Source organism: Oncorhynchus mykiss, chromosome 9 (genome assembly GCF_057628025.1).
Source record: "Oncorhynchus mykiss isolate SJ-2025 chromosome 9, ASM5762802v1, whole genome shotgun sequence".
NCBI lineage: Eukaryota > Metazoa > Chordata > Actinopteri > Salmoniformes > Salmonidae > Oncorhynchus > Oncorhynchus mykiss.
The window spans coordinates 11986502-12000661 of record NC_143030.1 but is presented as its reverse complement, the minus strand read 5'-3'; the positions used below and the strand labels follow the sequence as shown (position 1 = coordinate 12000661).

General features: G+C 38.2%; 1 protein-coding gene across 1 annotated transcript in view; it reads left to right on the top strand.

The window, feature by feature from the left end:
* Positions 1-1459: 1459 nt before the first annotated feature.
* Positions 1460-14160, top strand: part of LOC110531417 (tumor necrosis factor ligand superfamily member 10) — a 55041-nt gene continuing 42340 nt past the window's right edge. The window contains exon 1 of the mRNA XM_036987268.2: positions 1460-1898. Coding sequence (XP_036843163.2) covers positions 1674-1898 — 225 coding nt within the window. The 5' untranslated portion in view covers positions 1460-1673. The remainder of the gene's footprint in view (positions 1899-14160) is intronic.

The following is a 14160-nucleotide window of genomic DNA, read 5'->3' as shown; positions in this document are numbered from 1 at the left end:
TCCAACCTAAGTGTATGTAAACTAGTTTTAATGACTCCAACCTAAGTGTATGTAAACTAGTTTTAATGACTCCAACCTAAGTGTATGTAAACTAGTTTTAATGACTCCAACCTAAGTGTATGTAAACTAGTTTTAATGACTCCAACCTAAGTGTATGTAAACTAGTTTTAATGACTCCAACCTAAGTGTATGTAAACTAGTTTTAATGACTCCAACCTAAGTGTATGTAAACTAGTTTTAATGACTCCAACCTAAGTGTATGTAAACTAGTTTTAATGGCTCCAACCTAAGTGTATGTAAACTAGTTTTAATGACTCCAACCTAAGTGTATGTAAACTAGTTTTAATGGCTCCAACCTAAGTGTATGTAAACTAGTTTTAATGACTCCAACCTAAGTGTATGTAAACTAGTTTTAATGACTCCAACCTAAGTGTATGTAAACTAGTTTTAATGACTCCAACCTAAGTGTATGTAAACTAGTTTTAATGGCTCCAACCTAAGTGTATGTAAACTAGTTTTAATGACTCCAACCTAAGTGTATGTAAACTAGTTTTAATGACTCCAACCTAAGTGTATGTAAACTAGTTTTAATGACTCCAACCTTAGAGTCATTAAAACTAGTTTACATACACTTAGAGTCATTAAAACTAGTTTACATACACTTAGAGTCATTAAAACTAGTTTACATACACTAAGTGTATGTACATTTCAGACTTCAACACCACTAAAAGCAGTCACTTCTCTGTTCCCATCTTTATCAGTCCTTTCAAATGCAACTTTATATCTTCATTGAGAGTGCATGTGTTTGTGATGAAAGACGTTTATTTTCCTGTAAATGTTTCCTTTTAGTTTTACATGGCCTAAACGGATCATCTTGGTGGATAAATCAATGTTAGATGAAAAAAAACACTTTTAAAAGACCATGTGTAAAAAATAAAATCCCCATGCATTTCAAACGCCCCCCTCCACCTACTAACAATAATATATACGCTTTTGTCAAGGGGGTGGCGTGTAATGTTTTCTGGAAAGTTCAAATATTTAATCAAGGCAAGTTTTCCACATTAATAACCAACAGAGTGTTGGCTAAATATTTGTCCTCTCTAGTCCAATTCTGTTCAGAGCACTGGCATGACTCTCTCTCTCGCTCTCTCTCAATTTGATTCAATTTAAGTGCTTCATTGGCATGGGAAACATATGTTAACGTTGGCAAAGCAAGTGAAGTAGATAATAAACAAAGTGAGATAAACAATAAAAATGAACAGTAAACATTACACTCACAGAAGTTCCAAAAGAATGAAGACATTTAAAATCTCTATCTCTCTCTCTCTTCCTCAGTCTGCACTCTGCACTTTCTCAGCCGCTCTCTCTCTCTCTCTATCTCCCTCTCTCTCTATCTCTCTCTCTCTCTCTCTATCTCTCCGGAACGTGGCTTGCCCCAGACAACTTTCTTTCTCAACTCGCCTTGCACAGCAGTCATCGTGCCAAAGAGGAAGGAATAGGAGTGTTTACCCTGCTTTCTCCTCCCACTCAAAACTGAATGGAAGGACTCTTTCGGAATCGGAAAAGCAGGAGACACACTCGTTTAGCTTAGACATTGATTTAATTTACCCGTCCGGTCAGCGACTTCTTTGTTGTGTTTTTTTTAAGGATACTCATGCGTCGGGAATGCCACCATGGCCACGCCGAACAGTCTACAGCAGCAGCAGGATTACTTCAGAAGCGTCAGCAGCGAATCCACCACGTATATGATGGTCCCGGCCACGACGGCAGCGGCAAACACGCGTCGCGATGCCGCGCCGTCCAAGATGTGGGTCGCTATGGTGGTGATTGTGGTGGTCGTTCTACAGATTGCTTCTACTACAGGTCTGTTCGTCTACCTGAATATGTCGATATCACAGGTAAGGAGTTTGTTTTTGTTCTGGGGATTGGGCAATGAAGGAAACGGGATGAAGGGAGAGGAGTGTTTTCTTGGCCGCAGACAGTTGGCTTTGCCGCGGACATTTACATGCAACACCAACTTCTTGATGAAACTTGTTGACGATATTCCAGCCCTGTGTGGATGAACTTTACGCAGGATTTTTACAGTTTCAGGAAATGGTGTGACCTATGGATTTTGCTTGTGCACACATTACGCAAAATGTAATATGGTTAAATGTCTCTCTAGCAACAGTGGCCAAACATGTTATTTGTGTTAGATTATTTATAGACAAATCACGTATAGCCTAACAGTTTAAGGTCGCCAATTCATAACCACAGTATAACAGCAAAACTTTTGCAGCAAAAGTATAGTCTGTAATCTGGATAATATAGGTTTTGAAAGGTAGGCTAAATGCAATTTTGTGCCACACGAGTTTGATCTAAATAGCTATAGGCTGACTATAACCCAGAGTTCGGCTTCCAAAGACCAACACCATTTAACCATTATACATAACACAAAGTAATGAACATGGTAATAACATTTAACCAGATTATAGAACATATTGATTGCAACAGAGTAAACCTGATATCCATATCATGCTGACACAGACATTTCTTTATAATGTAGTCTAATCTAACTGATGATGGAAGGTGATGGGTGTGCTGGCAGAGAGAATGGAGGGAGAGAGAGAGAATGAGAGACAGAGACAGGTGGACGTAAACAAAAATACAGACAGAGAGAGAGAAAGCGAGATAGAGACAGATGGACAGACAAAAAGACAGAAAGAGAGAAAGCGAGATAGAGACAGATGGACAGACAAAAAGACAGACAGAGAGAGAGAATGAGAGACAGAGACAGATGGACAGACAAAAAGAGAGAGAGATAGAGACAGATATAAACAGACAGAGCGCGAGAGAGAATGACTGACAGACAGACAGAAATACGAAGTCATTATGGATGAATTATGGTACGAAACCGAAACTTGCTGCTTGTTATTATGTATAATAGCGTATAATTGTGTTAAATAAGATATGATCAAGTTTGATAATAAGTCCTTCAAAATGAACATTCAGGTCCGTTCTTCAGTTCCATCCAAACTACCAAGGTGGCCGAGATCCACCTTGTTTGCAGCCTGCAAAGAGACATACAAGTAAGAGGGAAAGGAAAGGAATGTGATTTCACCTTTTACTGAAAAATATAATTGTTTTCTATGATTGTCTTTTACTTTTCTTGTAGTGATTTGAATATAGATGTGTATATAGATGTGTATATATATGTGTATATTGATGTGTATATAGATGTGTATATAGATGTGAATATAGATGTGTATATTGATGTGTATATAGATGTGTATATAGATGTGTATATAGATGTGAATATTGATGTGTATATAGATGTGTATATAGATGTGTATATAGATGTGTATATAGATGTGAAAATAGATGTGTATATAGATGTGAATATTGATGTGAATATTGATGTGTATATAGATGTGAATATTGATGTGAATATTGATGTGAATATTGATGTGTATATAGATGTGTGTATATAGATGTGTATAGTGTATATTGATGTGTATATAGATGTGTATAGTGTATATAGATGTGAATATTGATGTGTATATTGATGTGTATATAGATGTGTATATAGATGTGTATATAGATGTGAATATAGATGTGTATATTGTTGTGTATATAGATGTGTATATAGATGTGTATATAGATGTGAATATTGATGTGTATATAGATGTGTATATAGATGTGTATATAGATGTGTATATAGATGTGAAAATAGATGTGTATATAGATGTGAATATTGATGTGAATATTGATGTGTATATAGATGTGAATATTGATGTGAATATTGATGTGAATATTGATGTGTATATAGATGTGTGTATATAGATGTGTATAGTGTATATTGATGTGTATATAGATGTGTATAGTGTATATAGATGTGTATATAGATGTGTATATAGATGTGTATATAGATGTGAATATTGATGTGTATATAGATGTGTTTATAGATGTGTATATAGATGTGAAAATAGATGTGTATATAGATGTGAATATTGATGTGAATATTGATGTGTATATAGATGTGAATATTGATGTGAATATTGATGTGAATATTGATGTGTATATAGATGTGTATATAGATGTGTATAGTGTATATAGATGTGTATATAGATGTGAATATTGATGTGTATAGTGTATATAGATGTGAATATAGATGTGTATATAGATGTGAATATTGATGTGTATAGTGTATATAGATGTGTATATAGATGTGTATAGTGTATATAGATGTGTATATAGATGTGTATAGTGTATATATATGTGTATATAGATGTGAATATAGATGTGTATATAGATGTGTATATAGATGTGTATATAGATGTGTATAGTGTATATAGATGTGTATATAGATGTGAATATAGATGTGTATATAGATGTGAATATTGATGTGTATAGTGTATATAGATGTGTATATAGATGTGTATATAGATGTGTATATAGATGTGAATATTGATGTGTATAGTGTATATAGATGTGAATATAGATGTGTATATAGATGTGAATATTGATGTGTATATAGATGTGTATATCAAATTTATTTTATATAGCCCTTCGTACATCAGCTGATATCTCAAAGTGCTGTACAGAAACCCAGCCTAAAACCCCAAACAGCAAGCAATGCAGGTGAAGAAGCACGATATATAGATGTGTATATAGATGTGAATATAGATGTGTATATAGATGTGAATATTGATTTGTATATAGATGTGTATATATATGTGTATTTTGATGTGTATAGTGTATATAGATGTGTAAAGTGTATATAGATGTGAATATTGATGTGTATATAGATGTGAATATAGATGTGTATATAGATGTGAATATTGATGTGTATATAGATGTGAATATTGATGTGTATATAGATGTGTATATAGATGTGTATATAGATGTGAATATTGATGTGTATATAGATGTGTATATAGATGTGTATATATATGTGTATTTTGATGTGTATAGTGTATATAGATGTGTAAAGTGTATATAGATGTGAATATTGATGTGTATAGTGTATATAGATGTGAATATTGATGTGTATATAGATGTGTATATAGATGTGAATATTGATGTGTATATAGATGTGTGTATATAGATGTGTATAGTGTATATAGATGTGAATATTGATGTGTATATAGATGTGAATATTAATGTGTATATAGATGTGTATATAGATGTGAATATTGATGTGTATAGTGTATATAGATGTGTATATAGATGTGTATATAGATGTGAATATTGATGTGAATATTGATGTGTATAGTGTATATAGATGTGAATATTGATGTGTATATAGATGTGTATATAGATGTGAATATTGATGTGTATAGTGTATATATATGTGTATATAGATGTGTATATAGATGTGTATATAGATGTGAATATTGATGTGAATATTGATGTGAATATTGATGTGAATATTGATGCGTATATAGATGTGAATATTGATGTGTATAGTGTATATAGATGTGAATATTGATGTGAATATTGATGTGTATAGTGTATATAGATGTGTATATAGATGTGTATATAGATGTGAATATTGATGTGTATATAGTTGTGAATATTGATGTGTATATAGATGTGAATATTGATGTGTATATAGATGTGTATATAGATGTGAATATTGATGTGTATAGTGTATATAGATGTGTATATAGATGTGTTTATAGATGTGTATATAGATGTGTATATAGATGTGAATATTGATGTGTATATAGATGTGTATATAGATGTGTATATATATGTGTATTTTGATGTGTATAGTGTATATAGATGTGTAAAGTGTATATAGATGTGAATATTGATGTGTATAGTGTATATAGATGTGTATATAGATGTGAATATAGATGTGTATATAGATGTGAATATTGATGTGTATAGTGTATATAGATGTGTATATAGATGTGTATATAGATGTGTATATAGATGTGAATATTGATGTGTATAGTGTATATAGATGTGAATATAGATGTGTATATAGATGTGAATATTGATGTGTATATAGATGTGTATATCAAATTTATTTTATATAGCCCTTCGTACATCAGCTGATATCTCAAAGTGCTGTACAGAAACCCAGCCTAAAACCCCAAACAGCAAGCAATGCAGGTGAAGAAGCACGATATATAGATGTGTATATAGATGTGAATATAGATGTGTATATAGATGTGAATATTGATTTGTATATAGATGTGTATATATATGTGTATTTTGATGTGTATAGTGTATATAGATGTGTAAAGTGTATATAGATGTGAATATTGATGTGTATATAGATGTGAATATAGATGTGTATATAGATGTGAATATTGATGTGTATATAGATGTGAATATTGATGTGTATATAGATGTGTATATAGATGTGTATATAGATGTGAATATTGATGTGTATATAGATGTGTATATAGATGTGTATATATATGTGTATTTTGATGTGTATAGTGTATATAGATGTGTAAAGTGTATATAGATGTGAATATTGATGTGTATAGTGTATATAGATGTGAATATTGATGTGTATATAGATGTGTATATAGATGTGAATATTGATGTGTATATAGATGTGTGTATATAGATGTGTATAGTGTATATAGATGTGAATATTGATGTGTATATAGATGTGAATATTAATGTGTATATAGATGTGTATATAGATGTGAATATTGATGTGTATAGTGTATATAGATGTGTATATAGATGTGTATATAGATGTGAATATTGATGTGAATATTGATGTGTATAGTGTATATAGATGTGAATATTGATGTGTATATAGATGTGTATATAGATGTGAATATTGATGTGTATAGTGTATATATATGTGTATATAGATGTGTATATAGATGTGTATATAGATGTGAATATTGATGTTAATATTGATGTGAATATTGATGTGAATATTGATGCGTATATAGATGTGAATATTGATGTGTATAGTGTATATAGATGTGAATATTGATGTGAATATTGATGTGTATAGTGTATATAGATGTGTATATAGATGTGTATATAGATGTGAATATTGATGTGTATATAGTTGTGAATATTGATGTGTATATAGATGTGAATATTGATGTGTATATAGATGTGTATATAGATGTGAATATTGATGTGTATAGTGTATATAGATGTGTATATAGATGTGTTTATAGATGTGTATATAGATGTGTATATAGATGTGAATATTGATGTGTATATAGATGTGTATATAGATGTGTATATATATGTGTATTTTGATGTGTATAGTGTATATAGATGTGTAAAGTGTATATAGATGTGAATATTGATGTGTATAGTGTATATAGATGTGAATATTGATGTGTATATAGATGTGTATATAGATGTGAATATTGATGTGTATATAGATGTGTGTATATAGATGTGTATAGTGTATATAGAGGTGTCTGTTTGAGCGTTAGCCCACATAGAGGTTTTCCTGGTGTCTGTTTGAGCGGTAGCCCACATAGAGGTTTTCCTGGTGTCTGTTTGAGTGTTAGCCCACATAGAGGTTTTCCTGGTGTCTGTTTGAGTGGTAGCCCACATAGAGGTTTTCCTGGTGTCTGTTTGAGTGTTAGCCCGCATAGAGGTTTTCCTGGTGTCTGTTTGAGTGGTAGCCCACATAGAGGTTTTCCTGGTGTCTGTATGAGCAGTAGGGCTTTCCAGGTGTGAACGGGCCATTTGGCATTTAGGGCAAATTCCAGATGGGCTGGTCCATTTTTAGCACACTGGGCCTATCTAACTTGTTGTTGTTGAACAAAATGATAATTGTCTGGCTAATAATGGGGGGCCTTGAGGGGGGGAAAAATGGGCCAGTGTGTTAGAATTGGGACGATGTGTTAGAATTGGGACGATGTGTTAGAATTGGGACAGTGTGTTAGAATTGGGCCAGTGTGTTAGAATTGGGACGGTGTGTTAGAATTGGGCCAGTGTGTTAGAATTGGGCCATTGTGTTAGAATTGGGACGATGTGTTCGAATTGGGACAGTGTGTTAGAATTGGGCCAGTGTGTTAGAATTGGGACGGTGTATTAGAATTGGGCCAGTGTGTTAGAATTGGGACGGTGTGTTAGAATTGGACCAGTGTGTTCGAATTGGGACAGTGTGTTAGAATTGGGCCAGTGTGTTAGAATTGGGACGGTGTATTAGAATTGGGCCAGTGTGTTAGAATTGGGCCAGTGTGTTAGAATTGGGACGATGTGTTAGAAATGGGACGGTGTGTTAGAATTGGGACAGTGTGTTAGAATTGGGCCAGTGTGTTAGAATTGGGACGGTGTGTTAGAATTGGGACGGTGTGTTAGAATTGGGACGGTGTGTTAGAATTGGGCCAGTGTGTTAGAATTGGGACGGTGTGTTAGAATTGGGACGGTGTGTTAGAATTGGGACGGTGTGTTAGAATTGAGACGGTGTGTTAGAATTGGACCAGTGTGTTAGAATTGGGTTCAGTGTGTTAGAATTGGGACGATGTGTTAGAAATGGGACGGTGTGTTAGAATTGGGACAGTGTGTTAGAATTGGGCCAGTGTGTTAGAATTGGGACGGTGTGTTAGAATTGGGACGGTGTGTTAGAATTGGGCCAGTGTGTTAGAATTGGGACGGTGTGTTAGAATTGGGACGGTGTGTTAGAATTGGGACGGTGTGTTAGAATTGGGCCAGTGTGTTAGAATTGGGCCGGTGTGTTAGAATTGGACCAGTGTGTTAGAATTGGGCCAGTGTGTTAGAATTGGGACGATGTGTTAGAAATGGGACGGTGTGTTAGAATTGGGACAGTGTGTTAGAATTGGGCCAGTGTGTTAGAATTGGGCCAGTGTGTTAGAATTGGGACGATGTGTTCGAATTGGGACAGTGTGTTAGAATTGGGCCAGTGTGTTAGAATTGGGACGGTGTATTAGAATTAGGCCAGTGTGTTAGAAATGGGACGGTGTGTTAGAATTGGACCAGTGTGTTAGAATTGGGCCAGTGTGTTAGAATTGGGACGATGTGTTAGAAATGGGACGGTGTGTTAGAATTGGGACAGTGTGTTAGAATTGGGCCAGTGTGTTAGAATTGGGACGGTGTGTTAGAATTGGGACGGTGTGTTAGAATTGGGCCAGTGTGTTAGAATTGGGACGGTGTGTTAGAATTGGGAAGGTGTGTTAGAATTGGGACGTGTGTTAGAATTGAGACGGTGTGTTAGAATTGGACCAGTGTGTTAGAATTGGGCCAGTGTGTTAGAATTGGGACGATGTGTTAGAAATGGGACGGTGTGTTAGAATTGGGACAGTGTGTTAGAATTGGGCCAGTGTGTTAGAATTGGGACGGTGTGTTAGAATTGGGACGGTGTGTTAGAATTGGGACGGTGTGTTAGAATTGGGCCAGTGTGTTAGAATTGGGCCGGTGTGTTAGATTTGGGACGGTGTGTTAGAATTGGGACGGTGTGTTAGAATTGGGCCAGTGTGTTAGAATTGGGCCAGTGTGTTAGAATTGCGCCAGTGTGTTAGAATTGGGCCAGTGTGTTAGAATTGGGACGGTGTGTTAGAATTGGGACGGTGTGTTAGAATTGGGACGGTGTGTTAGAAATGCCAGGGCCGATTTCTGGTCCCAGTCACTCTCACATAACATATTATAGCTTTTCATGTGTGAAGTTGTTTTAGGGCAGCATAGAGGAAGGAGTGATAGGCCTAAATGTGTTCAAGGTTTGAGAGAGAGAGAAATACCACAGTGTGCCATCACAGCAGCAAGAATTGTGACCTGTTGCCACAAGAAAAGGTTAACCAGTGAAGAACAAATACAACCCCTATTTATTTTCCATTTTGTACTTTAACCATTTGTACATCGTTACAACACTGTATCCCATAATAATAATATTAATAATAATAATAATAATAATAATAATAACATAATATGACATTTGAAATGTCTTTATTCTTTTGAAACTTCTGTATGTGTAATGTTACTGTACATTTTTATCTGCATGCCAATAAAGCCCCTTGAATTGAATTGAATTGAGAGAGAGATAGAGAGAGAGAGAGAGAGAGAGAGAGAGAGAGAGATAGCAGGAGAGAGAGAGAGAGAGAGCAGGAGAGAGCGAGAGAGAGAGAGAGAGAGCAGGAGAGAGAGAGAGAGAGAGAGCAGGAGAGAGAGAGAGAGAGCAGGAGAGAGAGCAGGAGAGAGCAGGAGAGATTGCGAGAGAGAGCGCGAGAGAGAGCGCGAGAGAGAGCGCGAGAGAGCGAGAGAGAGCAGGAGAGAGACAGAGAGAGAGAGCAGGAGAGAGCAGGAGAGAGAGAGAGAGAGCAGGAGAGAGCAGGAGAGAGCGAGAGAGAGCGAGCGAGAGCGAGCGAGAGCGAGCGAGAGCGCGAGAGAGAGCAGGAGAGAGCAGGAGAGAGAGAGAGAGAGAGAGCAGGAGAGAGCGTGAGAGAGCGCGCGCGAGAGAGACATTTTCTGTACCTTAAGTAAGTCATGTCAACATGCGAGTCAGTCAACAAGTATGTCAACCAACAAGTATGTCAACACCTGTATATAAGTCAAGTCATCAGCATATGTTCATGCCATGGGTGGTTGTTGAGAGAGAGAGAGAGAGAGAGAGAGAGAGAGAGAGACAGAGAGAGAGAGAGAGAGAGAGGAGAGAGACAGAGAGAGAAAGAGAGAGAGAAAGGAGAGAGACAGATAAAGAGAGAGAGAGAAAGGAGAGAGAGGAAGGAGAGTCAGAGAAAGAGAAAGACAGGGAGTGTGTGAGAGAGAGAGAGAGAGAGAGAGAGAGAGAGAGAGATTGCTTTGGCAATGTTAACACATGTTTCCCATGCCAATAAAGCCCTTGAATTGAATTGAATTGAATTGAATTGAATTGAATTGAATTGAGAGAGAGAGAGAGAGAGAGAGAGAGAGAGAGAGAGAGAGAGAGAGAGAGAGAGAGAGAGAGAGAGAGAGCGAGTCAGTCAGCAAGTATGTCAACTAACTCCAGTCAGCAGAACATGTCCGCATCTTTCCTGTCCCTATTGGCACCCTATTCCCTATGGACCCTGGTCAAAAGTAGTGCACTATATAGGGAATAGGGCTCAAGTCAAAAATAGTGCACTATATATGGACTAGGGCTCTGGTCAATAGTAATACCACTATATAGGGACTAGGGCTCTGGTCAATAGTAGTGCACTATATAGGGACTAGGGCTCTGGGCAATAGTAGTGCACTATATAGGGAATAGGGTATTTGGGGAACATAGTATGTCTGAACAGAAAGAAGTGTGTGAGTAGTGTTCTAATCCTCACAATTTACTAAGTCTAGCTGTGTGTGTGTGTGTGTGTGTGTGTTGGGTTCAGTGGTAGTCAGAGCAGGCCCCCTTGATTCACGTTGAGTCATATAGGGTGGATTGGCCTCTTTCAAGGCCTTTCTTTAGGCCCCTTCGTGTGTGTGTGTGTATGTATGTGGTGCATAAGGTGGGGGGTCAAGATGTACCCCCTCTATTCCCTGTGAGTCATACTGTAATGGAGAGGGGTGAGACATGTGGGGGAGAGAGAGGGGTGGGAGAGAGAGGAGGGGAAAACGTGTGGGAGAGAGAGAGGAGGGGGAGACATATGGAGCTGTCTGTGTTTTAGGTTTCAGAGAGGTTTTGATCAGCCTCTACGGGGTACGAGTCAACAGGTGGGCATGGGGATAACCCGTGTGTCGGGGGATATATTAAATATGTATATGTTATATATTTGAGGCCTTTTTTGGGCCCCCACGGCATGTGTGAGTGATTGAGTGAGTGTGTGAGTGAATGAATGTGTGTGTGGATGAGTGGGTGAGTGTGTGAGTTAATGAATGTGTGTGTGGATGAGTGGGTGAGTGTGTGAGTTAATGAATGTGTGTGTGGATGAGTGGGTGAGTGTGTGAGTTAATGAATGTGTGTGTGGATGAGTGGGTGAGTGTGTGAGTGAATTAGTGTGTGTGTGGATGAGTGGGTGAGTGTGTGAGTGAATTAGTGTGTGTGTGTGGATGGGTGGGTGAGTGTGTGCGGCGTGCATGTGTAGATAACCTGTCCCCTTATCCCTGTCTGTCCACCTAGTCCTCTCCCTGTCCCCTTATCCCTGTCTGTCCACCTAGTCCTCTCCCTGTCTCCTTATCCCTGTCTGTCCACCTAGTCCTCTCCCTGTCCCCTTATCCCTGTCTATCCACCTAGTCCTCTCCCTGTCTCCTTATCCCTGTCTGTCCACCTAGTCCTCTCCCTGTCTCCTTAGCCATGTCTGTCCACCTAGTCCTCTCCCTGTCTCCTTATCCCTGTCTGTCCACCTAGTCTTTCCCTGTCCTCTCCTGACAACATTCTGATAGTTCTGAAGGGGCTCTCGTCAACAATAACAACTTTGGTGTGAAGTTATATCCATACTAATGTTGACTCTCTCTCTCTCTCTCTCTCTCTCTGTCTCTGTTTCTCTCTCTCTCTCTCTGTCTCTCTCTCTGTCTCCCTCTCTCTCTCTTTCACAATCTCTTTTCCCCTATTCCCTCATTACTCTCCTGAAGTGAGGAACACCTCGACCGTATAGCCCGTCAAGCTATGTTTTCGTTTGGGGGGGCTTCATTGTTGATTCATGTTACACCATGTCAGAGTAGTAGAAGGAATTCTCTATTTTCCTGGAGTGACACAAGCAGACGTTTTACAAGCAGCTAGAGACTCTGAACTAGTGATTCTCTGGCTCCAGAATGTCCATTTATAAGGAAATCCCCTGACACACACACACACACACACACACACACACACACATATACATGGAGAGGGGATGTCTTGGAGCCATTTTATTTTTATGCTAAAACAGTCTTTTGTTCTCCAAAATGTGTGAGGGGGAGAGAGAGGAAGAAGGAGAGAGAGAGAGAGAGAGAGAGAGAGAGAGAGAGAGAGAGAGAGAGAATTAATTAATGAATGAATGAATTGGATAGAGTAGGACAGAGAGAGAGAGAGAGAGAGACGGAGAGAAAGGGAGAGAGGGAGAGAGAGAGAATTAATGAATGAATGAATTAATTGGATAGAGTAGGACAGAGAGAGAGAGAGAGAGAGACGGAGAGAAAGGGAGAGAGGGAGAGAGAGAGAGTAGACCAGAGATAGAAAGAGAGAGAGAGAGAGAGAGAGCGAGAGTAGGACAGAGAGAGAGAGAGAGAGAGTAGGACAGAGAGACAGAGAGAGAGAGAGAGAGAGAGAGAGAGAGAGAGAGAGAGAGAGAGAATGTTATCTGTCTAAATAAAGATGACACTGCCCAGTGACATCACCACCACCACCACAAGCTATCGGTTCATTCTCTCTTCCAGAGAATCAACTGACTCGTATACACTAACCTTTATGTTAAGTGTAAATCAAATAGATCAGATCTTCCAGGATTGGTTCTAGTTGTTTTTGTTGCTATCAACATAGAGACCATTTAGAACAAAGAGGAGAGGTTTGCCAGTAGGAGAGGTTTTTAAGACTCCAAAAAACTGCTTTAAATGATTCTCTGGCTCTGTTCATAATGAATACCCCTGACTCTCTCACACACACACACACACACACACACACACACACACACACACACACACACACACACACACACACACACACACACACACACACACAGAGACACACACACACACACACACACACACACACACACACACACACACACACACACACACACACACACAGAGACACACAGGCATAGCCTTGGGAAGAGTGAGGGTTGTCCAGTCCGATACCGATGCGTGAGGACAGGATATTTACGTTCAGGCAACAGAACGCTCATTAGGATGTGTCCACAGCTGTGTGTGTGTGCGTATACAGTCGTGGCCAAAAGTTTTGAGAATGACACAATTATACATTTTCACAAAGTCTGCTGCCTCAGTTTGTATGATGGCAATTTGCATATACTCCAGAATGTTATGAAGAGTGATCAGATGAATTGCAATTAATTGCTAAGTCCCTCTTTGCCATGCAAATTAACTGAATCCCCAAAAAACATTTCCACTGCATTTCAGCCCTGCCACAAAAGGACCAGCTGACATCATGTCAGTGATTCTCTCGTTAACACAGGTGTGAGTGTTGACGAGGACAAGGCTGGAGATCACTCTGTCATGCTGATTGAGTTTGAATAACAGACTGGAAGCTTCAAAAGGAGGGTGATGCTTAGAATCATTGTTCTTCCTCTGTCATCCATGGTTACCTGCAGGGAAACACGTGCCGTCATCATTTCTTTG